This window comes from Elephantulus edwardii, unplaced genomic scaffold, assembly GCF_000299155.1.
Source record: "Elephantulus edwardii isolate Elephantulus edwardi_28Jun2011 unplaced genomic scaffold, EleEdw1.0 scaffold00152, whole genome shotgun sequence".
In the NCBI taxonomy this organism is placed as follows: Eukaryota; Metazoa; Chordata; class Mammalia; order Macroscelidea; family Macroscelididae; genus Elephantulus; species Elephantulus edwardii.
In genome coordinates, this window is record NW_006399902.1 from 711,929 (window position 1) to 737,798 (window position 25,870).

Sequence of the window (25,870 nt, forward strand, 5' to 3'; positions counted from 1 at the left end):
CATGTTACTTTGCACTGTCCACATGACAACTCAGAGAAGTAGTTGTTAGAGATGGAATCTCCTAAAAGGGGTCCCTTGCTGTATAAGCAGGTGCCTAGCATAGGACCTGGCACTCACCCCTCAATGACTGTCTGTTCACCTCTCCATCTCATCTTGAGCCCGAGAAGCAGCTCACTTTGTTTCCTTCTTGTATTGAAGGCTTTGGTTTTTACATGGATTCAAATCGTGCCTTTGTGACATCTGTCAACTCAAGGGGCACTTAGTAAGAACTGCATTTCTTGAATGCTTACTGTGTCCCAGTTATTGTGTGAAACAGATTACTGAATTTAGCCTCAATTACCCCACTTCATAGATGGGCAAATTGAGGCTCAGGAGGGTGAAGAGACTTGCTGATGATCATAGGAGTTGATAGACTGCAGGGCCAATATTTAATCTCAGGGCCTTATGACTTCAAAGTTTATCGGCTATGTTAGATGTGGGTGAATTCCTTCACGCCTTCACGTCTCAGTCACCTCATCTGTTAAATGGGAGAACTATCAGTACTTGGCACACACCCAGGACTGGGTATAGCGTGACCTGTGTCTGCTTCTTTGCTACTGGCTCACTTGTTTTCCTGGGCCCCTCAGGAGTCAAGCCTACTCAAGTGTTAAGGTTTGGGGTGAGTGCAGGGGGCTGGTTTGCTGTGGTATTCTCAGGTTTGTAGGGTGTTGATGAACAAGCTGAGACATATGGTTCTCATTATCTTTCAGAGGATTCACATATATTTCAGCACTCCTTTCCTCCCCATTTGATCTGTAATATTAGTAAATACTGATTCTGACTCACAAGGGCTTACCTCCTGTGGTTATATATGTGTCTAGTCCGCATATGATTGTATTTTTATGTTCCACATCCCTGCAGGGAGATGACTTTGGGCAAATGATTGAATCCCCTAAGCTCGTCTCTCCAATGGGAATAAAGTGGTGCCTACCCCAGGAGGTGAGGCCCAAAGGAGATGGTGCATTATAACTTTAAGTGCTGTGTCTGGCTCCTTGTGAGCACGAGATGATTGGAGGTGATTGTTGTCTTCCTAAGGAGGGATTGTCAGGCTGGGTTGTTATTGTTGCTTCTGTTAGTGTTTTCTAGTTGACTCCAACTCATAGTGACCCTGTCTATTAGAAACCTTGCCTGATCCGATGCCAGCCTCACAATCTCCTTTGTGCTCAAGTTAAATGTTGCAGTCACAGTATTAATCCATCTTACTGAGGGCCTTTCCTTTGCTGGCTTTGCCAAGCATGATGTCCTTTTCCAAAGACTAGCTCAGCTTGATAACATGCCTGAAGTACGTGAGATGGAATCTCACCAAGACATTTATAATCATGCCAGGCCCAGAGTAGGGTAAGAGAGTGCCTGCTGTCTGGCCTCTGTGTGAAGACTGTGATGGAAAAAAGTCAGGAGGTCATGCTGATGCCCCACCTCTGCCACTAACCAGCTGTGTGAACTCACGGAAGTCGCTTAGCCTTTTTGGGCCATGGCTTCCTCATCTGTTAAATGGGAAAAATTCTAGTTCTGACCTTAGAAAGTTGTGAAGCCCCAGTGATATAGTAATAATGATAACTAGTATGTATTGGGGAGGGTCTCTGATGGCTGGTTGAGCAGTGGGGGTCCTACTGGGAGAGTGCGCAGTTGGGGAGGTCTAGGACAGAACAGTGAGGGGAGGGCTTTTGTGGAAGGAGAAAGCTGGCTAAGGGGTTGGTTTGTTAGAGTGGTAATAGTTGGAAAAGGGCCTGAGGTGAGGGAAGAAAGGAGTGTGGGCCTGCGTAAAGGTGGATTCAGTGGTGGGGAGCCTAGAGGGCAGTCTCAGTTGCTGCCTTGGTTGGCAATCCTCACCTGGCCTGTGCTAACTAGGTCCTGCCTTCACAGCTGGATGTACCTTTGAGGAGGTGAGTGACCCAGGAGTGCCCTGTGAGTACAGCCAGGCCCAGTACAATGACTTTCAGTGGGAGCAAGTGCGGAGCCACCCTGGTACCCGGACCCCTGTGGACCTGCCCCATGGTGAGTCACCACCTTCATTCCCCCATCCTTTCCCTCCAGGGACAATTCTACACACCTGCCGGGAGTCAGGAGAATACTTATGTGGGTTCTAGGACTGGCCTCACATTCACATAATGGCCTCCCTAGAGCACTGGCTTTAGAGTCATGAAGGCCTGGGTTCCATCCTGGTTCCATCACCTTTCCAGTTGTGTGACCTGGGGTAGATCATTTAACATCTCTGTGGCTCCATTTGCATAACTTTAAGATGGAGTGAACATAATGGGAAAGTCTGCTGCCAGGAACCTCTTGAGAGTGCCAAAGAGCAATGATAACAGTCTTGACACTAAGGTGCGCCTACTCTAGGCAATTACTTCCTATGCATCAGAGAGGTGGGTAATAACTAAGAATGACAAAGAAAGAATTGATGCCTTTGAGTTGTGGTGCTGGAGAAAAGTATTGAACATACCTTGGACTGCTAAGATAACAAATAGGTCTCTCTGTCCTGTAGAGAGTGAAATAAAGTTGTTCTTTAAAGCCAAGGATTTTGAAACTCTGTCCCGCATACTTTGGGCATGTTGCCAGGAGCGGCCAGTTCCTGGAGAAAAACATCATGCTTGGAAGGGTGGAGGGTCAGTGTAGGAGAGGAAGGCCCTGAATGAGATGGATTGACACAGTGAGTGTAGTAATGGGGACAAGTGTATCGGAGACAGTGAGATTGGCTCAGGATTGGGCAGGGTTCAGAGCTATTGTTCAGAGGGTCATTATGAGTCATAGTCAACTTGAACATACAACAACAAAAACAACAACATCCAATACTGTTAGATAGGATTAATAGATAATATCTATTAAGTACATAGCATAGGTGAAGAGTGTAGCGGCTCAATTAATGTTTAGTTGTTCTATTGTTTGAGATCTTTGAAAATCTCTGAAACCAGCACCTCTCTTTGCTGCCTGGTTTCAGAATTAATTGGGAAATAAGAAAAGGATAGAACAGTTGTTTCTGTAAGGTGTCATGTTGATTAGGACTCTAGTGACCCTGTGAACAACAGATCTGAACCTTGCCCCATTCTGTACCCTCCTTACAATCCACACCATGCAAAGCCCATTATTGCAATCATATTGTCAACCATTATTAGTTTTGTTCCTGATAAAGATGGTTAGAGGGCATAGCATAATGTGAGAACCCCAGCAAGTGACAATTTATGGACTCCCTCACCACCCTGTCATAGTGATGGGCCACAACTTTTCCTGGCTTAGCTCACAGCATGGCAGAGATATTACCTGTTGTCAGGGTGTAGGAAGTGGGGGACATCAAAGGTCCAGCTAGTGCTGGGACTAGGACTTGAAGTCCTCAGGAAAGGAGCTCTCTAAGATCTGCTGGACTCCACCCCACATCTCCCATTTCTAGTTCTGCCTCCTGAAGACCTCCCTGCCTGTTCCTTCTGTGCTTGTTCAAGCTGTGCGCTCTGTGGGACATTCATCTCTGTCCCCACGGGGCTCTCAGCTCCTCTTTGACCTCTGTACAAGCAGATACCAGAGTTGAACTTGTCTGAGTGTGATCTGTAAAGGTCCTCAGCATGGTAGGATCCATCTCCATATCCCCAGGTACCATGAACCAAATTTTGAATTCACCTCTGATTCCCATATATGGGCTTTGTAACATACTCCACCAGAAAGAGCAATGTAGTATTTATTTAGTAAGGGCCTTGGGCTAAATGCTGGGGATGTACAGCTGAACACGATGAACATAGTCTATGCTCTTTTAGTATGTACATTCTAGGGGAGGCATGCCAGGAGGGAGATTCAGACCCAGGACAAAGAGAGGAGACAGAAGAGAGAAGGGACAAGGGAGTAAATGAAAGAGAAGAAGAAATTGGGAGAATGGGAGAAAAACCTAGGGAAGAAGAGAGGCAGAGGAACCAGGAGGAAGAGGCAAGAACAAAGTGAGCCGGGAAGGGGGAGAAAGGTCCATACAGCTGCTTCCTGGGAGAAGAGGTGGAAGGAGGGAGGGCTCTGTTGGGGCTCCTATGTGCTACTTCCAGGATTTACTCTCATCCCACCAAGACCGATCCAGGAGCAGCCTTCACATGGTTCCTGGCTCACAGAGATGAATGAGATCCCCTCCAGCAGCCCTGGAGTCCCCAGGGAGTCCTCCCAGAGCGGGGAGCCTCGTGGTTTGGGATCTGAATGAGCTTGTGTTGGCTGGCAGCCAAGCCCAAGAGGCGGCATTGCTGGGTGACTGAAGCTACCTCGTGGCAGCTGCTGGGGCCGGCATCCTCCGGTAGGGAAGCCAGGATCCAGCGGCCGCTCTGAGGAGTCTTACTCCCCAGCTCCTTGCAGGCATACAGCCTGGGTCTCTGGGGAAAGGGAAGGCCTGTTGTTCTCCTGGGTGGAATGGAAGAGAATTTGTTTCCCTGGAATTTAGACTCCCTGGAGGTCAGGGCTAGAAGGGAAGCTGGATCCTTTCAGTCTCTGTTCTACACTCTTATTCAGCTTCCATTCAGAGTGTGCTGGCATCATATGCACTTTATTAGCGAACCAAGGGCTGGGAGAGAAGCTGTAGAATACAAGGGGAGACTTTTAAAGAAGTGGCCTTTGAGGGCCAATTATATACTACGCTCTTGACTTCTGTCCCCAGCAACACCCCCAGGGCATGAGGAGGGCTGGGGATCAGCAGGGCATGAACTTGGACTGATTGTTTAGGTGATGAGGAACCATGGAATGGTTTTGATAGATATGTGTGTGTGTGCGCGCGTGTTTTCTTGTTCCAATTCCCTCCTTTGGGAATGTAGCCTTGAAAAATGAAGGGACTTACCCAGCAAGTCATAGCTTAGATTTGAGCTCAGAATCCCTGATTCCACAAGGGACTGGTCCTTAATTTCTGTCCATTTCTTTAGTGCTCACCCGACCTTGGACCTCTCTCAGCCTCCTCCAATCCTCCCTCTTCCTATTGTCTTTCCAGGCTCCTACTTGATGGTCAATGCTTCCCAGCACAGCCCAGGTCAGCGAGCCCATATCATCTTCCAGAGCCTGAGCGAGAATGACACCCACTGTGTGCAGTTCAGCTACTTCCTGTACAGCCGGGACGGGCACAGCCCGGGCACCCTGGGTGTCTATGTGCGTGTCAATGGGGGCCCCCTGGGAAGCGCTGTCTGGAATATGACCGGATCCCATGGCCGCCAGTGGCACCAGGCTGAGCTGGCCGTCAGCACCTTCTGGCCCAATGAGTATCAGGTGGGCTGGGTTCAGTCTGGGGTCAGCCTATAGTTGGAAGTACGGAAGCATGTGAGCCCTGAGGCTGGGGATTAGTGAGTGACCGGGGTTGGAGTTAGTCAATGTTTAGCATCAGGGGTTGATCTGTGGTCAAGGTCAGGGGTCAGTCTGTAGTCAGCATTGGATTATTCAGTGACCAAAGCCAGACTAGAGGTTCAGCATCAAGGGTCATTTATGAATAAGCATGGTTTCTGGCTAGGATCATGGCTAAATTGGAACAGTGCTGTATTGGAAACCTCATCTGACTGGGAAAAATTTTACTGCCTGAAGGTCTAGGCTTGGGACGGAACCTCTGTGTTGATCATGTTAGGTCTAGGTGTTGACTCCTCTCCTAGCTTAGTGGGGAGAGCCCGTGTGACCTTACCTGGAGGAGGATGTGGCTGGAGCAGAGGCGAATACAGGTTCTACGGGCACCTCACCAGACAGGGGTGGAGGGACATCAGTATGATGGGCCCTCCCGCCTCCCCCAGGTGCTGTTTGAGGCCCTCATCTCCCCAGACCGCAGGGGCTACATGGGCCTAGATGACATCCTGCTTCTCAGCTATCCCTGCGGTGAGTCCCAGCCCTCTAGAGGTGTAGGGGAGATGGGTGCATGTGGCCACCGCTTCTGTCTGCAGGAGGTGCAGGCCCAGCTCACAGCTCATTTTTTTTTTAATTCCTGCAGCAAAAGCCCCACACTTTTCCCGCCTGGGTGATGTGGAGGTCAATGCTGGCCAGAATGCCTCGTTCCAGTGCATGGCGGCTGGCCGGGCAGCAGAGGCAGAGCGCTTCCTCCTGCAGGTAGGCGGGTGAGGACCTTGGTCCAGAGGGTTTCTGGGGTCTTTATTTTCCAACATTTATGCACATATATGTGTGTCTGGGCTCTCCCTTCACTTGTGAGCCCTATGGCTCCACTGTACCCCTTTCACCCAGGGTAGAGTGTAACTTAAAACTCAACTTGTTGCCACGAAGTCAAAACTGACATGGGAGGAGATTTGCATCTATCTCCTGCAGAATCAGCTGGTGGATTCAAACTGCATGTCTCTGAAGGCAGCACAATTCCTTACCTACTAAGCTAACAGCATCCCACTTTTGTTGTTAGGTGCTACGGACAGCAGTGCTTAGTGACTCTGTTAACAATGAATCTGAACTTGGCCCTATCCTGTGCCATCCTCATCAACTCTGATATACTTGAACCCTTTGTTATGGTCACAGTGTCATCTCATTGAGAGTCTTCCTCTCTTTAGTGGACCCTCCACTTTCCCTAGCATGCCACTGTTAGGTGCCAGTTGAATTAGAACTGACTCATAGTTGACTCTCCAGTGGGTTTTCAGAGGGAGTAAATTGCACAGGAGATTTCCCATCCTTCTCTGAAGGAGCAGCAGAATTAGAACTGCGTGCCTTTGATATTGAAGCTCAGCTTCTTATCACTAGGACACTGGAGCTCCCTTAGCATGCCATTGTTGCTGCTGTAGTTGAGTATGGCTCATAGTGACCCTAAAACAACAGATATGAACCCTGTCCTCTACTGTGCCATCCTCACAACCTCTGACACACTTGTCCATTGCTTCAGTCACTGTGCCAGTTCATTTGGTTGATGGTCTCCCTCTCTTTCACAATCCCTCAACCTCACCAATCATGATGTACTTCTTCAAGGACTAGCCTCTCCTAGAAACTTGCCTAAAGTATGTGAGATGGACCTTTGTTATCCTTGCCTCCAAGGAGTACTCCGGTTGCACTTTCTCCAAGATATATCTATTTGTTCTCTTGGCAGTCCACAGGATATTCAGTACTCTTCTCCAGTACCACAGGTCAAAGACATCAATTCTTCTGTCAACCTTCCATGCCACTGTTGTTGTTATGTGCTGTCGAGTTGCTTGTGACTCATGGCCACCCTATGTACAAGACCCCTAAACCCTGCTCTATCCTGTACCAACCTCACCGTCTCTGAAACACTCACTCCCACCACCCCAATCACAGAATCGATCCATCTCATTGAGGGTCTTCCTCTCCTGCACCGTCCCTCTACTCTTCCAAACATGATGTCCCTCTCCAAGGACCAGTCCCTCCTTGCAGCATGCCCAAAGTATATTAGATGAAGCTTCAGAATCCTTGACTCCAAGGAGCATTTTGGCTTCAACCTCTCCAGGACAAATCTGTTTGTTCTCCTAGCAGTCCATGGTATATTCAACACTCTTCTCCAACACCACAGCTCAAAGGCATCAATTATCTTTCTATCAACCCTATTCACTGTCCAACTCTCCAATGCATAGCACGTAATTGCGAAGACTATAGCCTGGATCAGGCGCACTTATTCTCCAGCCTGACATTGTTGCTCTTCAGTACTCTTGAGAGTTCCATGCCACTAGGATCCCTTAATTCCTCTCCTGCCAAAGTTAGAGCAACTACCTTCTCTTAATCAGCCAAGAATACCTTATGCCCTCTGTTAGAGATGGCTAAGCGAGGCCAAGGCTGTTATCACCCTTGCTCAGCTCAGAGTGGGCAGGACTCCTTAGTCTGAGGCCCTCCTCTCCCTGTCACTCTGCTTCTCCCCTTAGCGTCAGAGCGGTGTGATGGTGCCTGCAGCTGGGGTCCGGCACATCAGCCACCGGCGCTTCCTGGCCACCTTCCCACTGACTGCTGTGGGTCGTGAAGAGCAGGACCTGTATCGCTGTGTGTCCCAGGCTCCACGTGGCGCTGGCGTCTCCAACTTTGCGGAGCTCATCGTCAAGGGTCAGTGAGCTGATGCCAGCGCAGGGCAGGTGGACTGTGGACTGAGTCTGGCCTGTGGGTTCTAACTGAGGGGCAGAGACTAAGGAGGGGACGGGGTTAGGGTGAGATTGAGATGAGGTGGGGGGCATCTGTTTGTGGGTCCATGAGGTTGACAGAAGGGAGTTTGCAGCCCACCTGAGGAGTGTGAGACTTGGGGATGGGAAGCAATGTGGATTTGAGAGATGAAGCTGACAGGGGGCCTTCTGAGGGCACGAGGGACTAGACTTTCAAACTGGCTACCTTTCAGGGCCCTGCTAGGGGCAGGAGAGAGATGGTCTGGTCCAGAGCTTGGTGGCTGCCTGAGGGAGTTGGAAGGACAGAGAGGACTCTTGGGAATTTGGTAGGTGTGTGAAATTAGGAGTCAGGGTCTCACACTGGCATCTGCCTGCTCCTTTGTACCCCGTCTGCGTCTCTTCGCAGAACCCCCCACCCCCATTGCACCTCCGCAGCTGCTGCGTGCTGGCCCCACTTACCTCATCATCCAGCTCAACACCAACTCCATCATCGGGGACGGGCCAATCGTGCGCAAGGAGATCGAGTACCGGATGTCGCGTGGCCCGTGGGCCGAGGTGCACGCAGTCAACCTGCAGACCTATAAGCTGTGGCACCTCGACCCAGACACCGAGTACGAGATTAGTGTACTGCTGACACGCCCCGGCGACGGTGGCACTGGCCGCCCAGGGCCACCCCTCATCAGTCGCACGAAATGTGCAGGTGAGTGCTGCAGATGCCCCTGCCTCATGTGGATGCTGGGTTGTCTGCTCAGTGCAAGGAACGGCCAAGTGCCACGTGCTGAAAATTTACCAGTATGCACTGGACTTGCTTTTCTAAACTTTTTAAGGTGTAATGATTAATTCTTTTTATGGCAGAGATAATAATAGCTGTCACTTTGTGGCAGACACTGTTAAACATATGTGTGAATACACACACGTGCGTGCACACCCCCCTCTTTCTCACACACTTCTTGATTTAAAATTCATAACACTGTGAAGTGGGTCCACTCATTATACCCATTTTACAGGTGAAAGAATGGAGGTGCAGCCAAACTTTAAGTTAACTAGCCCAAGGTCAGAGCTGGATATGGAGCCAGGATGATCTACTTCCAAAATCTGTGTTCTTAATCTTACGTTATACCACCTGGTTAAAATAAGCAACAAAACATCATCAAGTAAAAATGTGTTAGCAAATTTAGCTGGATTCTTTTATCTGCAAGGGCATGGTTTAAAACGGCAAAGCGAAGCAGCTGTTAGGAATGTAGACACATCTGCTCCAGAGATTATTTAATCGGAAGAAAAATTGAGGACAGAAAAAGTTTCTTACTCTGTGGTTTAGGTTTTTTTGTTTTTTGTTTTTTTTTAGAATTTCTACTGAGATAATTTTATATTCACTGCATTTGTAAAGAAAAAGATATTGCGAAGTGTTTTATGCTATTTACCTTTGTTTCCTTCAATGGTGACTTTTTAAAACTATGGTGTAATCGTCAGGAGCCCTGGTGGTGTAATAGGGAGCTCTGGGGGCTCTAGTGAGGGCTTGCTCTGCCAACCCAAAGGCATGCAGTTCGAATTTACCAGCTTTTCTGAGGGAGAAAGATGGACAGTCTCTTCCTATGCAATTTACAGCCTCTCAGAACCTAGTGGAGGGTCTGCTATGAGTCAGTACTAACTCAGGTGGCCCTTAACAGCAACTGGGGTGCAGTAGTTTGGCATTTGGCTGCTAATCCAAAGTTCAATAGTTCCAACTTACCAGCTACTACATAGAAGATAGATAAGGCAGTCTGATTCTGTAAAGATTTATAGCCTTGAAAATCTGATGAGATAGTTCTACTCTGTCCTATAGGGTTGCTTTGAGTCAAAATCAACTTGATGGCAACAGATAAAAGGTTATAGTGTAATATCACAACCAAGACATTGACATTGATAAAATCTATAGATTTCATTGAGATTTCCCCTGGTTTTACTGGCACATGCACACATGTGAAGATTTGTGTATTCACTTGCATAGTCAAAATCCTGAGCAAAGCATTCAGTCACCCCTTTCCCTAATGAATTTTTGTAAAAAGAGTGAAAGCGTCATAGAGACTGCTGAGTCTGACTTCTACCTACTCCACAAAGGGGACTAGTCCTCATCAGCAGCATTTACAACACAAAACCAATTCCCATGAGCTCGTGTTCCTGCGCCTACTCTCACTAATGCTACTATAAACCTTACAACTATACTGGGTCTGAAATCAGCTGCAATAGCTATACAGATGTCACAGAATCATACTCATGATTATGAGGTTTATTAAGAATGTTAACAGATTAAAACTCAGGTTGGCGACAGGGTACAATTTCTTAGTCATGCTCATAGGACCTTCAGCCTTCAATTTTGCAGCTTTACGTCAGTATTATAAAGCTGTCTTAGTCCTGCCTATTTTAGAATCTCCTCTACTAGTCCTTCAGCAAACTTGGGGGGAAGCCCCTGACTCTGGCTCTGTGGGGGAGCAGTCTCAGTTCAGCTCTGTCTCATGCTGACCTCTGGTTCTCTGCTGTAGTTGCTGGTGCTCTTCTGTAGGTACTGATAATGACTGGTGCAGGATTCTCTGAACCCAAAGGATACAAGCTGCGTTCTCTGCTGGCATTGAGATTCCCCATTTCTGCTGCTGAACCTACTCAATTTAAACTTGGAGGAATGGTGAAACTGACCAATATCCTCGTAGACAGACTAACACACGCTATTTGCATGTTCCTGCTCTTCCATGTGGCAAAAGTCAAAGGCAATGGCCTAGGCAAGCCCTTTGGAACAATAGGCCCACTATACCACGGTTGTCTTGGTACCAAGATTGGCTTTTTTTTACTTAGAATAATTTTCTAAAAATCCATATAAGTTGTGAGTCTCCAGATTTCATTTGCTTTTATTGCTGGGTAGTAGTCCACTGTATGGATGTGTCATGATTTGTTTAAGCATTCCCTTTTGAAGGATATCTTGACTGAGTCAGTTTTTGGCTTTGACAAATAATGTTGCTGTGAACATTTGTGTGCAGGTTTTGGTGTGAACATAACTTTTCATTTCTCTGGGATAAATTCCCAAGAGTACAATTGCTGGATCATGTGTTAATTGTGTGCTTAATTTGATAAAAAACTGCCAATCTGTTTTCCAGAATAGCTGTACCATTTTATATCCCAGTTTTTATAAATTTTTGCCTTCAGTGGTGTCACTATTTTTTATTTTGGTCATTCTGAAAGGTGTATAGTGATATTCATTGTGGTCTTAATTTTTATTTCCCCAGTGGTTAGTGATAGGGAATGTGTTTGTTTGACAGTTGAATATCCTCTCTGGTAAAATGTCTGTTCAAATAGATTGACCATTTTATAATTGGAATTATTTGCTTTTCACTGTTCAGTTTTGAGAGTTTTTTTATATATTTTGGCAAACTAGTCAGATGTTTGCTTTGTACATATTTTCTTCCAGTTTGTAGCTCATCATTTTACTTTCTCAACAGAGCAAAAGTTTTCAGTTTTGATGAGGCTCAACTTATCGGGGGTTTTCTGCATAAGGATAGCACTTTTGGTGTCAAATTTAAGAACTCTTTGCCTAACCCTGGCTCTTTGGGAGTTTCTCCAATATTTTTCTAACAGTGGTATAATTTTATGGTTTACATTTAAGTCCATGACCCATTTTTCTGTATCTGTTTATCTATTTAGTTTTATTGTGATTTGAATGAAAGTTTGCAAATTGGTTTTTCATTCAACCATTCATACACGGTTTGTTTTATAACATTAATCACAATATTCACAATGTAATCATTCTCTCTCTACTTCATCCCTGTAATTTCTATTTCCATTAAGCCTCTGTCTACCCCTTACTGCTTCAAGGGCTTTATCTTGGGCAAATCGTGTTCTTTTGACCTTATATGGTTGGGTTTTTTTCTCATGCGTGAGTGCCTGCCCTGTGTCACTCATCTCCTTATAGACCTGTCTTTTGTTTGAGTAAAAGTTAAGACATGATGTAGGCAGGTTTCCCCAGTTCCTACCATGATTCATTATCCATTTAGTGTCTGTATACGGTATGAGTTACTTTAGGAAAGTCTGATGTCAGGGAAGTTGTTGCTAAAGAGCAACAATGTCAGTCCAAGGGCACCTGACCTAGGCCATGGTCTTCTTAGTTACTTGCTAAGCATTTGAGAGCTGGGTAGTGATTAAAGATAACAGAAGAAGAATTGATGCCTTTGAGAGCTGAAGAAGAGTATTGAACATACTATGGACTGCCTGCCAAGAGAACAAATAATTCTGTGCTGGGGATGGTGAAACCAATTTGTTCCTTGGAAGTTAGGATTGTGAAACTTTGTCTCACATACTTTGGACATGTTATCAGGAGGGATTGTCCTTAGAGAAGAACATCATATTTGAAAGGATGGAGGGTCAGCACAGGAGAGGAAGACCCTGGACGAGATGGATTGACACAGTGACTGTGGCAGTGGGGACAGATGTGTCAGGGATGGCGAGATTGGCTCAGGATAGGACAGGATTAAGAGCCATTGTTCATAGGGTCGCTAAGAATTGTAGCAACATGTAACAACAACAACAACATAGGTGTGATGTTTAACGTTTACTTGTTTTTGTTTATTAATGTTGTGCAGTGTTCTTTTTTAAGTATTTTAAATTTTTTTTTTCAATGCAGCTTTTTGCCACTAGGCTACCACAGCTCCCTTGTGCAGTGTTCTTTAAGCTGTTTGTGAACCATCTGAAATCTTTTTTTAGTTTCCTGGAGTGTCATGTTTAACCCTCCAGAGGTTAGCTCGGGGTTGGTTCTGACTCATTGATACACAACAGCAACAACACACCGAGGGAGACCTGACGTGCAAAGTTAGAGTTCTTTTCTAGTTAAAAGATCTGAGTCCGGTTACTTAATCTTTCAGATCCCCCTTGGGGACAATAATCACCTTTACCACACAGATTTAGGGAGATCTGGTGTCTTAGTGGTAAGGAATTGCCTCTGTGGGGGGAAGGTGAGACATCTTTGGGATTTACAGACTCTGAAAACCTGCTGAAGGGTCAGCTATGAGTCAATTCCAACTCGAAAGCCCATAACAATAACAACCACCACGACATACAGAATTAGTATGTTATTTAAGGGCTTAGTGCATTACTGCTGGCTGATACTTTGGTGGTTCATACCCACCCAGAGGGTGCTCACTTCGACAGCACACATACCAAAAAATTGGAAATATACAGAGAAGATTAGCATGGCCTCTGTGCAAGGATGACACACATACCCACCCAGAGGTGCTTTGGAAGACTACCTAGTGATCTGTATCTGAAAGGTCACAGCCTTGAAAAACCTATAGAGCAGCTCTGTTCCCCGTATGGAGTCACCATGACTTAGAATCACATGATGTGCCAGGTTCTATTCCTATGGCCAGGGATGTACAGCTGTGAACAGTCAAAGACCATCAGCAGGAGAATCCTTTATGAAACTCCGCATGAAACACATTCTGGTGGGAAAAGACAGACAATATATAAACAAGTGAAAGAAAGATACAGTTTATCAGATAATGATATGTGCTGTGAAGAATAAAAGAGAGAAGGGGATGGCTGTGGGGTAGGAGGATTGTTATTTTAAAGGGGCTTTATTGTTACTTCAAGAGACTGTCTTACTGAAAGGGTGACATTTGAGTAGAGACCTGAAGGCAGGGTGGGACTGTCTGAAACATACAGAAAGCTGGGAAATTGCTAGATTAAGGACCATTCTAGGCAGATTGAATAGCAAGTGTAATTAATGGTCTAGAGACTAGAGCATGCTTGGAGAGTGTGAGCAGCAGCAAGAGGACTGGTGTTCTCATGACTGAGGAGAGGATGATGGTATGAGGAGTATTTCATTCTGGGGATGTGGGACTCAAGGGCCGTTTTATGCTCTGTGAGCTTGGGAGTTCTCCAGAGGTGGTGGGGCATTGGGAGAGCAGGAGTGACACCATCTATTCTTGTCTCAAAGGATAATTTTGGCCCTTTTGTGGAGAACAGCCTCGAAGAAGGCAAGGGTTCCAGAGAGGAAGCCAGTGAGGAGGCTGAGAGAAGATAGTGGCTGGTAGCAGAGTGGGAGTGGTGGAGGTTGTGAAAAGTGGTCAGATCCTGGAGGCAGGTACGATGAGCTGAATTTGCTGATGAACTGGATACACAATGAGAAAGGGAACTAAATAAGTTAAGAACAGCTCCGAGGTTTTTGCTTGAGAGCTGGAAGGATGGACTTAGTTGTCATTTACGGCAATGAAGCAGACTACAGTAGTAGCAGGTTGGATGAGGGATGTCATAGATTAGGAGCTCTGTGTTGGAAGTGTTGACTTGGAGGTGCTGTTACATGCTCAAGTGGGACATCCATCAAGCAGATGGATACACAAGTGTGGAGTTCAGGCAAGGCGTTCAGGATGCAGATATAAATTAGAAACTCATCAGCACAGAGATGGTGTAGATGGTTTTTAAAGCCAGGAAACTGGATGAGAACATTTACACTAGTGATTCTCAACTGGGAACAGTTTTCTTCCCTGAAGACATTTCATGGTGTCTAGAGACATTTTTCCTTATTTCCTAACTGCTGGTACTAAGGATATTAATTGTGGATCCAAGCAAGATGAAGTTGTTTATAGTTTAAATCTCTTCTCCATCCATCATGATGTTACCTATATGTCTAGTGGTAAAAATCTTTGTTTTCTTGACATTGAGATGCAATCCATACCGAAGGCTTCATTGCTTGATCTTTTGCAACAAGTGCTTCAAGTTCTCCTCAATTTGAGCAAGTAAGGTTATATCATCTGCATAACACAGGTTATTGAGGAATCTCCCACTGATCCTGATGCAACATTCCTTTTCATTCCATCAGTCAAGAAATAAGGAGATGCATTGCACTGGGAAAATCAGCAGTTAGGGACCTCTACAAATTATTGAGGAGTTGTTGTTGTTGTTATGTGTCATTGAATCGTTTGCGACTCATAGCAACCCTATGTACAAGAGCCCTATATGCTGTTCTATCCTATGCCAGCCTCGCTGTCTCAAACACACTCATTCCCACCACTCCACTCACAGAATCGATCCATCTCATTGAGGATCTTCCTCTCCTGCGCTGTCCTTCCACTCTCCCAAACATGATGACCCTCTCCAAGGACCAGTCCCTCCTTGCAACATGCCCAAAGTATGTTAGATGGAACTTTAGAATCCTTGACTCCAAGGAGCATTCTGGCTTCACCCTCTCCAAGACAAGCCTGTTTGTTCTTCTGGCGTTCATGATATATTCAACACTCTTCTCCAGCACCACAGCTCAAAGGCATCAATTCTCTTTCTGTCATCCCTATCCACTGTCCAACTTTCTGATGCATAGCACGTAATTGCAAAGACTATATAGTCTGGATCAGGTGCACCTTAGTCTCCAGCCTGACGTCATAGCACTTCAGTACTCTTGAGAGGTCCCTCACAGCTGACTTTCCCAAAGCAATTTGTCTCTTGATTTCCTGGCTGCTGTTACCAAGAGTGTTGACTGTGGAGCCAAGTAAACTAAAACTGTTAACTATCTCAATCTCTTCACCATCCATACTGATGCTGCCAATTGGCCCAGTGGTGAGAATCTTCATTTTCTTGATATTGAGTTTCAATCCATATTGAAGACTGCAGTCCTTGACTTTCTGTGGCAAGCACTTCAGATCTTCCTCAGTTTCAGTGAGCAGGGTTTTGTCATCTGTGTAACTCAGGTTGTTGACGATTCTTCCACCAATCCTGATGCCACATTCCTCCTCCTACAGCCCAGCGTCTCAGATGATCTGTTCTGCATACAGATTGAAAAGGTATGGAGACAAAATACATCCCTGACGGACCCCTTTCTTGATTTTGAATCATCCAGTGTCTCCCTGCTTTGGTCCAAATATAGGTTTCGCATTAGCACAATCAAGTGTTCTGGGATTCCCATTCTTCTTAGAGTCAGCCATAGCTTGTTGTGATCCACACAGTCAAAAGCCTTTGCATAGTCAATGAAGCACAGATAGACATTCTTCCGGCATTCTCTGCTTTCTGCTAAGATCCATCTTACATTAACTATAATATCCCTAGTACCGTGACCTCTTCTAAATCCAGCCTGCACATCTGGCAGTTCTCTGTTGCCATATTGTACCAAACGTTTTTGGATAATTTTCAGCAGAATCTTGCTTGCATGTGATATCAATGATATTGTTCGATAATTTTCACACTCTTTTGGGTCACCTTTCTTTGGAATGGGAACAAATATCGATCTCTTCCAGTCAGTTGGCCAGCTGGCTGTCCTCCAGATTTCCTGGCACAACTTATTGAGGAGTAATGATGTCAGTTTGAGGTGCATCTGATTCAGACCATAGTTTTTTCAGTCACTTGCTATGCATCTGAGAGCTGGGCAGTGAATAAGGAAGACAGAAGAAGAATTGATGTCTTTGTGCTGTGGTGTTGGAGAAAAGCACTGAATATCCCATGGATGGCCAAAAGAACAAACAGATATGTCTTGGAGAGGGTGCAGCTGGAGTGCTCTTTGGAGGCAAGATAATGAGGCTTTACCTCACATGCTTTGAGCATGTTGCTAGGTAGGGCTCTTCCTTGGAGAAGGACATGATGCTGGGAAAGGTGGAGGATCAGCGAAGGAGAGGAAGACCCTTGACCAGGTGGATTGACACGGTGACTGCTGCAATGGGCTCTGGTGTCGGGAAGCATGAGGATGGCACAGGATAGAATAGGGTTCAAATCTTTTGTTCATAAGGGTCACAATGAGTCATACTTGACTTGATGGCACCTAACAACAACAACAACAACAACAACAATGAGGGACATTTTTAGTTGTCAGAGCTGGGGTGGCCACTGCTACTGGTGATCAGAAAGTAGGAACTACGGATGCTGCAATGCACAGGACATCTCCTCACAACAAAAGAGTTGGTAGGCCCCAAATGTCAATTAGAGAACTTGGTTGAGAATCTCTGATTAGGCGTTAGCTTTTTGAGAATAAGGTAGCTAGAAAAGAGTCTAGCGGGCTCTCCAGTGTTTAAGATTAAATGCAGATAATTGCATGTAATCACATTAAATGCATATGAAGTATAGTGTTTTAACATATGGTTAGCACTTAGTAAATGATAACTGTCATTATTATGGTGTGGGCTTTTTTTTTAACTTTCAAAGCCATTTCCAGCTAGGCACTTAGAATAAAAGAAACCAGAGCTAAGGAGTCTGCACAGAATCTCTCTTTGATTCCCTTTGGTGAACAGATGGGGGAAGACAAGAGCTAGAGGGGGCAGGGACTTGTCTGCCAACATCCAGTGGGTCATGAACCTAGGTTTTGTGATGCAGGCTGCCATTTCTCCCCTTCACCTTCTTACTGCGTTTCCCATTTTACAGATGAGTAAACTGGCATGTAGTGATTTAATCAGTTGCCTAGTTTACACAGTGAATCCATAGCAGAGCCACAGTAAAAATTTAAATCTCCTGATTTCTAAACCAGTGTTTTAAATGACAACAATAGCCATTATGTGCTGAATGTCCACTTTGTGCTGGGCCCTGTGCTAAGCACTTTCTATAGACCAGCGAGGAGGAGGACTGAAGCTGGGGCAGGGGCCAGGCAGACACAATCAAAACAACTGGGCCTCTCTTAATTGCACCCTTCTCTTTGTTGACACTGCCATGTCCTCCTTTGCTTAGGTGCTGAGGCCTGTAGTTGTTTTGCGGCTGACCAGCTGTGTTGCTATCTTCTCTCACAATATTATTTAGTGTAAAAACAGTAATACAGCATCCATAAAAGGCATTTTTAAGAAAGCAGTCTAAATCTCATCATCTAGCATGGCAGCTGTTTTAGTTTTCCTCGGTTCTTCAGCTCTCTGCCCCAGTGCCTGCAGTGCGCATTTTTACACCCTTGTCTTTAGAATGTAGATAGCATTCTGCATTTGGCTTCATTTGCTTGGTGTTGTGTACGTTGTTTGTAATTATTGTGTGTATTGACTGTGTAGAAGTCCACTGGACTATTAATTAGCTTGTTTTTAGATCCCTGTTAGTAGAAATAAAGGTGGTGTGGTGGGTGAGTGGTTGGCAGTTAACTGAAGGTTGGCTTTCCGAACCCAGCAGCTGTTCTGTGGGAGAAGCAAGTGGTAGTCTGCTTTCCATGAAGATTGCAGACTTGGAAACCCTATGTGGTGGTTCTCCTCCGGCTTGCAGGATCACTGCTGAGCTGGAATCAACTTAATAATGGTAGAGTTGGCTTGTGTTTGGGTGGTGCAAGTGGTTTGAGGGTGACTGCTTAACCTAAAAGTTGGTGGTGAGAACTCACCCAGTGGCTCCACAGAAGAAGTTCTCGGTGAATGAACTCCTTTCATAAAGATTAGAGCCAAGGAAACCCAATGGGTCAGTCCTACTCTGTAATAAGAGGGCATCATGGGTCAGAAACCACTCTGTGGTAAGTGGTTTGGTTTTTAGAGTTGTAAATTGTACATTGAGAAACTTAGTGCTTACAGTTATTTTTCTGAGTTATATTTTAGAATCAGTATAGTTAGGAGCGGTTCAGGAAAGGAGATCGATCGATTGATTGATCTATTTATCTATCTATCTAATTTCCACTGACTTGATTAAACTCACAGAGACTCCATGTGTCAGAGCCCCACGGAGTTTTCAGTAACTGCCTTTCTTCTGAAGTTGATCATCAGAACTTTCTTCCAAGGTTGAAAGACTGGATGTTTGGAGTACGTGATGGACTCAGTCCTCCAACCTTTCAATTAGCAGCAGAATGCGTTAGGGAGCACTGGTGGCTTAGAAGTAAGGAGTTGCATTGGCAGCTCGAAGGCAGTCTGTTCGAGTGCTCCACAGCTCCATAGGAGAAAGATGGGCAACCTCTTCCTGTGCTATTTATGAGTTGATTTACCGATGAGTCTGTTCCCACTGGATGGAACAATGATGATAGTGACTCCATTTCACATTAGTGGGTCATTTGACCCAAATCAACTCATGTAGTCTCTAAGAGAAGTGCTGTTTATCATCGTTTTCCAGTCAAGATACCTGAGATTCAAAGGAACTTAAATACATGGCCTTTAGACACTCTGTAAATCTGGACCTGAACTTCCTCCTGGAGATCACCTTCCAGCTGACAACACGGTGTTCAACTATATAGTGAACACCACCACAGTGCACAGTAACAGCCATGAGGAATGTGCTTCTCAGAACCATCAACCACACAGGAACGAAAGGGCAGCATTTACCCCAAAACAATTCAGAAGGCAGGGAGAGGCAGGAAAAGGGGATGTATTCAAACCGGGAACTCAGGGAGGAGGTGGGAAGAGTGCTGTTACACTGAGGGGTATTGCAACTAATGATACAAAAGAAAATGAATAAATTATTGAATGGCAAATGAATTTGCTCTGTAAACTTTCACCCAAATCACATGTTCCAAAAACAAGAGTGTTGCAAAAGGGAGGAGGTTAAATAACATTTACCCCCAAGATCACAAGCTAATAAGAGGTAGAAATAGGATTTGGACTTTGGTATACCTGACTCTAGTCCTCAGCCCTTCCCTTGAGAAATAGTGGAATGTTTCTTGTTATTACATCTTTATTAGATGTATCAAACCCAATACATGTGACCTAGTTTAACAGATGCCGAAAGTTCCCCTCCTTGTTCTAATGTGTGTTTTCCCTTTGATCTCTGCGTGGCCTGCAGTCCTGTGGAATTTAAAGGGATGGGGCTTCGAGATCCCCACGTGCTGTTTTGCCAGAGTGTGTGCTGGCAGCTGAAGAGAGTGTCTGGGTGCCAGATGGTTTTTGGAAACACAGAGAGACTCATTAATTCACACCCCTCAATCAACATATCAGTCTGTAGTCAACAAACTATGTGAGCACCCTGGATCTGCCCAGATTTGATCAGTGCAGGAAGAAATGAGAGAAGTGGGCCTTCTCTTAGAAGGCCTCCCAGTCTATATCCAGGTGGTTGGGAGGTGACAAACCTTGGAGGAGATGCAAAAACATTTCACTTTGACATTTCACCTGTCAAGGTCAAAGTTACTATTTTACATTAGGAATAGTGGTTTTTAAAACTTAAGCAGATTGCCAGTATTTAAAAATTTGAACTTTCACATAAAAATCAGAATTCTGGATTTTTTTGAAAACAAAAGCATATATTCCTACATAGCAGCAAATGGTTGGAGTCAAGTAGCTCCTGTCATTGAGTGATGGGATGCCTATTATTCTGCTTGCTGGAGTCCCCACCTACCTTGTGTCATCAGGGTTTGTGTTTAAGATTTCATGCCTTTCTTTAAGTGCTACAGGAGGGCAAAGAAAGTCGTGCACTTTAGTTGAGCTTGGAAAGATTGGGTGATCATGGGGCTGATATTCTGGTGAAGTGGAGATCACAGGAGTAGAGTTCAAGAAACTAAGACCTGCTGTCACTTATGTAATTAAGCAGTGGTATCTTGGCCCCCATAGTCACTCTGGGACAGTGGGACAGTACATGTGGGACAGCCAGGCCATACCAGGACCAGAATGCTGAAATGAATGTCAGAATAACGAATGGACTTCTGCACAAGATGAGAGAGTGAGCACACAGAACTCAAGTCTTGCGCTCCAAAGCTGTTGTTGTTATGTGCCAAATTACAAAAAGATACATAGATAGCTGCCATCAGGTTGCTCTTACTCATGGAGACTTTCTGGACAACAGAGTAAAACCCTGGCTGTTCACGTCATCTTCAGGCCTCTGGATTGCAGACATGTTCAAGTCCATTGTCACAGTTATTGTGCCTGTTCATTTCATCAAAGGATGAAATGGACTGGTGTTTGTCCTTGTAGGTCCTCAGCTTCGCCAAGCATGATGTCCTCCTCCAGTGACTGGTCTCTCTTCATGATGTGCTCAAAGAAAGCAAAGTAGATAATGTTTTGCCATGATCCATAAACTTTTATTGGATAATTTTCCAAAGTAGTTTGCCAAACTTTTCTTCCTAGTCTAGAAGCCTTGCTGAAAATCCCCATATGGGTAATTTTTCAGATTCCAGCGGTACTGCAACACAAACTACCATAGTACGACAAACTGAGAGGTAGTGAAGATTTAAAACAAAACTGTACCAATATTTTTTTCAACTAGGAAGCATAAAGGTGGTGTCTTAGGCTAAACTTCCTAGAGGAGTAAACAAGTAAAATAAATATATGTATGTTGTTGTTGTTGTTGTGTACTGTTGAGTCAGAACCGACCCATAGCTGACCCTCTGGTGGCTTTTAAAAGGCAGTTAATTTCACAAGAGGAGATTGTCCATCTTTCCTTTGCAGAGTAGCTGGTGGATTCGAACTGTATGCTTCCGAGATTGCAACACATCTTCTTACAACTAGGCCACTAGAGCTTCCTATATATGACACAATTTTAACTGGTGACACTGAGGAGGGCCTGAAGCATTTGCTGCAAGGGTCAAGGACTGAAGTTTGTAATGTAGATTGAAGCTCAACATCAAGAATATGAAGATTTTCATAATCGGGCCAGTTGGTAGCCTTAGGATAGATGAAGAAGAGATTGAAATTGTTAACAATTTCAGCTTGCTCAGTTCCACAATCATCACTCTTAGCACCAGCAGTCAGTAAATCAAAAGATGAATTACATTAGGAAAATATGCTGTCAGGTACTTCTCCAGAGTGCTGAAAAGCAAAGATGTCAGGTACACCTGATCGAGGCCATGGTCTTTGTAATTACTTGCTATGCATTAGAGAGCTGTACAGTGACCAGGATGACAGAAGAATTGATACCTTTGAGTTGTGGTGCTGGAAGAGAGTATTGAACATACCATGGACTGCCAAGAAAACAAATAGGTCTATCCTGGAGAGGGTGAAACCAAGCTGCTTCTTGGAGGAAAGAATTTTGAGACTCCATCTCACATACTTTGGGCGTGTTGTCAGGAGGGACCAGTCCTTGGAGAAGTTTGAAAGGTTGAGGAACAGCGCAGAAGAGAAAGATCCCAGATGAGATGGATTGACACAATAGGTGGGGTAATGAGAGTAAGTATTTCAGAGACAGTGAGATCAGCTTAGAATAGAGGGTTGCTATGAGTTGTACCCTACTTGATGGCACATAACAACAACAACAACAACAAATTTGTGTGCATACATGTACTGGTCTTGTGGGTATTGAGTTGTGCTGCCAGTCTCTGTGCCTTCAGGTAGGCAGTGTAGCTCCTTACCACCAGGTCATCAGAGATTACCTGCTGGAGGGTCAGGTATGAGTTGGTTCCTACTTGATAGTACATAACAACAAGGACATACACACCGAGGGTGGGGGAGATACTTAATTCAGGGAAATGACTCACAGAGTTGCAGAAGCTGACAATCCCGAAACCACTCATGGGTCAGGCATCAGGCTAGAGGCTTATCCTGACTCACATGGCTGCAGGGGCTGACGGGGAGTCGGGGGGGGGGGGGGGGGGGGCGTGGAAGGAGCTGTTGAATTCCTATATCTGCAGGTCAAGTGTGAGACTTTCAGGAATTCACCACTACATTTGAAACATACCTTCAGAAACTACATAGGAGCCAATGGCTTACATCACTGTTTCTTGGACATTTTCTCATTTACTTTAGCCAGATTTGTTTCATTTCACTCATCATCTTGATTTCTATTAATTCTTGAATAATAAAAAGAAACTGTTTTAGAACAATTTTTGAATAAAGAAAACGTAGCAGCAGGTTGATGCAGACTGGCCTGAGGTAGGCCTGGGTGACCTTGAGTTAGGAGGTGAACTGTGTTATTAAGTAAAAATTACAGCTGACATTTTGAGGACTTGTGTCTAGGAGCCCTGGTGGTGTTGTGCATTGTATGTTGAACTGCTAACTGGAAGGCTGGCAATTCAAGTCCACCAGGGCCTCCGTAGGTGAAGGATGGATAGTTTCCTTCAGTATGCGTCGAAAACCCTTTGGAGAGTCACTATCAGTTGGGTTCAACTGAGTGGTAGTGAACTTGTTTTAGATTGGCATTCAGTGTGGATTAGCCATTGATGTACATGTTTTACACACATTAATTTAAATCTTCACATCCATCCTATTGTTTGTTGTGTACTGTAGAGTTGGAACCAACCCATAGCTGACCCTCTGGTGAGTTTTCAGAGGCAGTTAATCACATGGGAGGAGATTGTCCATCCTTCCCCTGTAGAGCAGCTGGTGGCCTTGAACCGTGTGCCTTTGGGATTACAGTGCAGCTTCTTGCCACTAGGCCACCAGAGATCCCATTAGACAGAGTTTATTATTGTCCCAGGGAATTCTGTTGGTTTAGTGGTAAGGAGTTGTGCTTTCAACTCAAAGCCAGGCACTTGAGTCCACGAGCTGCTCCTTGGGAGTAAGATGGGCAGTCACCTCCTTTGCATTTTACAGCCTGTGAAAATTCACTGAAAAGTCAGCTATGAGTCAATTCTGACTTGTCAGCATGTAATAACATTATTGTCCAAAGGAGCGTTAGCACTGAGTACCTAACATATTGGGCTGCTTAATGAAAAGGTTAACAATTAGATTCTAACTGGCTCCGTGGGAGAAAGATGGGTTATCTCCTCCTAGTCTTATAAACCATTGGGTTGTATACTACTTAGTCAGAACCGACCCATAGCTGATCCTCCAGCAGGTTTTCAGAGGCACGGGAGGAGATTGCCCATATCTCTCCCACGGAACAGCTGGTGGATTTGAATTGCATATCTTTGCATCCAAAAAACCTGAACAGATATGTCTTGGAAAAAGTGCAGGCAGAGACCTTTGGTGGCAAGGGTGGTGAGGCTTTGGCTTATAGATTTTGGTCATGTTCCTAGGAGAAACCATTCCTTGGAATGGGATATTATGTTTGGAAAGGTGGAGGGAAAGTTTAGTGAAAGAGAAGACCTCTAAAGAGGTGGATTGACACAGTGACTGCTGCAATGGGCTCAAGTGTGCCAAACATGATGAGGTTGGCACAGGACGGGACAGGGTTCAGGTCTGTGGTTCACAGGGTCACTATGAGTCCTATGTCACTCAACAGCCCCTAACAACAACAACAAAACTAGTGGGTGGGTTGCTATGAATTGGAATCTTGATGGTGGTGGGATTACTTTTGATTTTAATGATCCCATTTTACAGTTGAGGAAACTAAAGTTCAGAGATGTAAACAACTCAGCCAGTGATTGTTCACAGGCAGAAGCAGAATTCAAATTTGATCCGGCCCTAAAGTGTTTGCTTTTACTCACTGTTTAATTTTGTAGGGGTGTTTTGAGCTGCAGAGAACAAAAGAGGAATGGCTTTCTGATGCTCTCTCTCAACCTTCTGCCTCATCCTTACTCTTTCTTTTCTCTGCTCCTCCAGAACCCATGAGGGCCCCCAAAGGCCTTGCCTTCGCTGAGATCCAGGCTCGACAGCTGACCTTGCAGTGGGAACCGCTGGGCTACAATGTGACGCGTTGCCACACCTACACGGTGACCCTGTGCTACCACTACACTCTGGGCAACAGCCACAACCAGACCTTCCGGGAGTGTGTCAAGATGGAGCGGGGCGCCAGTCGCTACACCATCAAGAACCTGCTGCCCTACCGCAGTGTCCAAGTGCGGCTCGTGCTCACCAACCCCGAGGGGCGCAAGGAGGGCAAGGAGGTCACCTTCCAGACCGATGAAGACGGTGAGTCTCAACCCCCACCCTGGGCCGCTGCGTGCCTACCACAGCCGCTCGTGTCTGGAACGGAAATTTATGTAGGCAATTTTTTGCGCTTAAGATTACACCATCTGTCTAACGACTGAGTAATGATAGCTAATATTTATTCTCCTGAAGACTTGGGTAAGATTGGTACAATTTTGTTCTTGAATGTTTGGAGAAATTCAGCAGCGAAGCCATTTGGGACTGGATTTTTTTGTGGAAAGAGGTTTTTTTCCCCCCTAAATAACAGTTTCCATTTTTAAAAGAGAAGAATATGATTTTGATTTTTAAAATAGACATGGAGATGTATAGGTAGCCTAAGAATTTTTAAAAATAGTTACAGGCAAAAAAAAATAGTTACAGGCATATATAGATGACTAGGAATATTTTAAAAAATAATATAAAAATACAGACATGGAAATAGTGATTTTTGGTTTGTTTTACTTACTTGTTTAGTTGTGGTTGGTGTAAAAGTTTACAGAGCAAATTAGTTTTCCATTCAGCAACTTAAGCACGTTTGTTTCACTCCATTAGCTGCAATCCCCTCAGTGTAACATTGTTCCCACTTCTTCCTGGGGTTCCTTGGTCCATGCCTCCTTCTTTCCTGCCTCCTAGGCTTTGTTTTGGGGCACATGTTGACATTTTGTTCTCAAATGGTTGATTATTCTGGGGAAAATGTTTCTCTTGGGTATTACTCAGTTAAAGACCTGTCTACTATGGTGATCCCCAGGAAAGAATATTCAGTTTTGCTATCCTGTGTTTTTTAAGAAATGCATTCATTTCATCTAACCGGTCAGATTTGTTGGCATAAAGTTGTTTATAATGTTTTCTTTTTATGTTTCTTTAATGTCACTAGCATCGATAATGTTATCCCAGTTTTCATTCTTGATCGTGGTGATTTGTGATTTTTCTTAATGACTTGCTTGAGGTTTATACATTTTTATTAATCTTTCCAGTAAGCCATCTTTGGACTTTGTTCATTTTCTTTATTTTGTATTCTATTATTTTTTAAAAATTATTTTCTTTGGATTTCATTTGCTATTCTTTTGGCTTTTGAGGTAGAAGCTTAGATAATTGATTTTTGAGCTTTCTTCATTCCAATATATGCATTTAATGATAGGAATTTCCCTACAAGCTCTGCTTTAATTGAATCCTACAAAGTTTTCTTTAAAATAATTATTACGGGTTAAACAAATATATATATATATATAT

General features: G+C 44.7%; 1 protein-coding gene across 4 annotated transcripts in view; it reads left to right on the plus strand.

Moving 5' to 3' along the window:
- PTPRU (protein tyrosine phosphatase, receptor type, U) overlaps positions 1 to 25,870 on the plus strand; it is a 97,540-nt gene that overhangs the window by 16,744 nt on the left and 54,926 nt on the right. For all 4 annotated transcript variants that reach the window (XM_006894925.1, XM_006894926.1, XM_006894927.1 and 1 more), the window contains exons 2-8: positions 1,903 to 2,034; positions 4,976 to 5,247; positions 5,757 to 5,838; positions 5,951 to 6,066; positions 7,824 to 7,998; positions 8,458 to 8,751; positions 24,335 to 24,643. In XM_006894925.1, the coding sequence (XP_006894987.1) occupies positions 1,903 to 2,034; positions 4,976 to 5,247; positions 5,757 to 5,838; positions 5,951 to 6,066; positions 7,824 to 7,998; positions 8,458 to 8,751; positions 24,335 to 24,643 (1,380 nt within the window). The remainder of the gene's footprint in view (positions 1 to 1,902; positions 2,035 to 4,975; positions 5,248 to 5,756; positions 5,839 to 5,950; positions 6,067 to 7,823; positions 7,999 to 8,457; positions 8,752 to 24,334; positions 24,644 to 25,870) is intronic.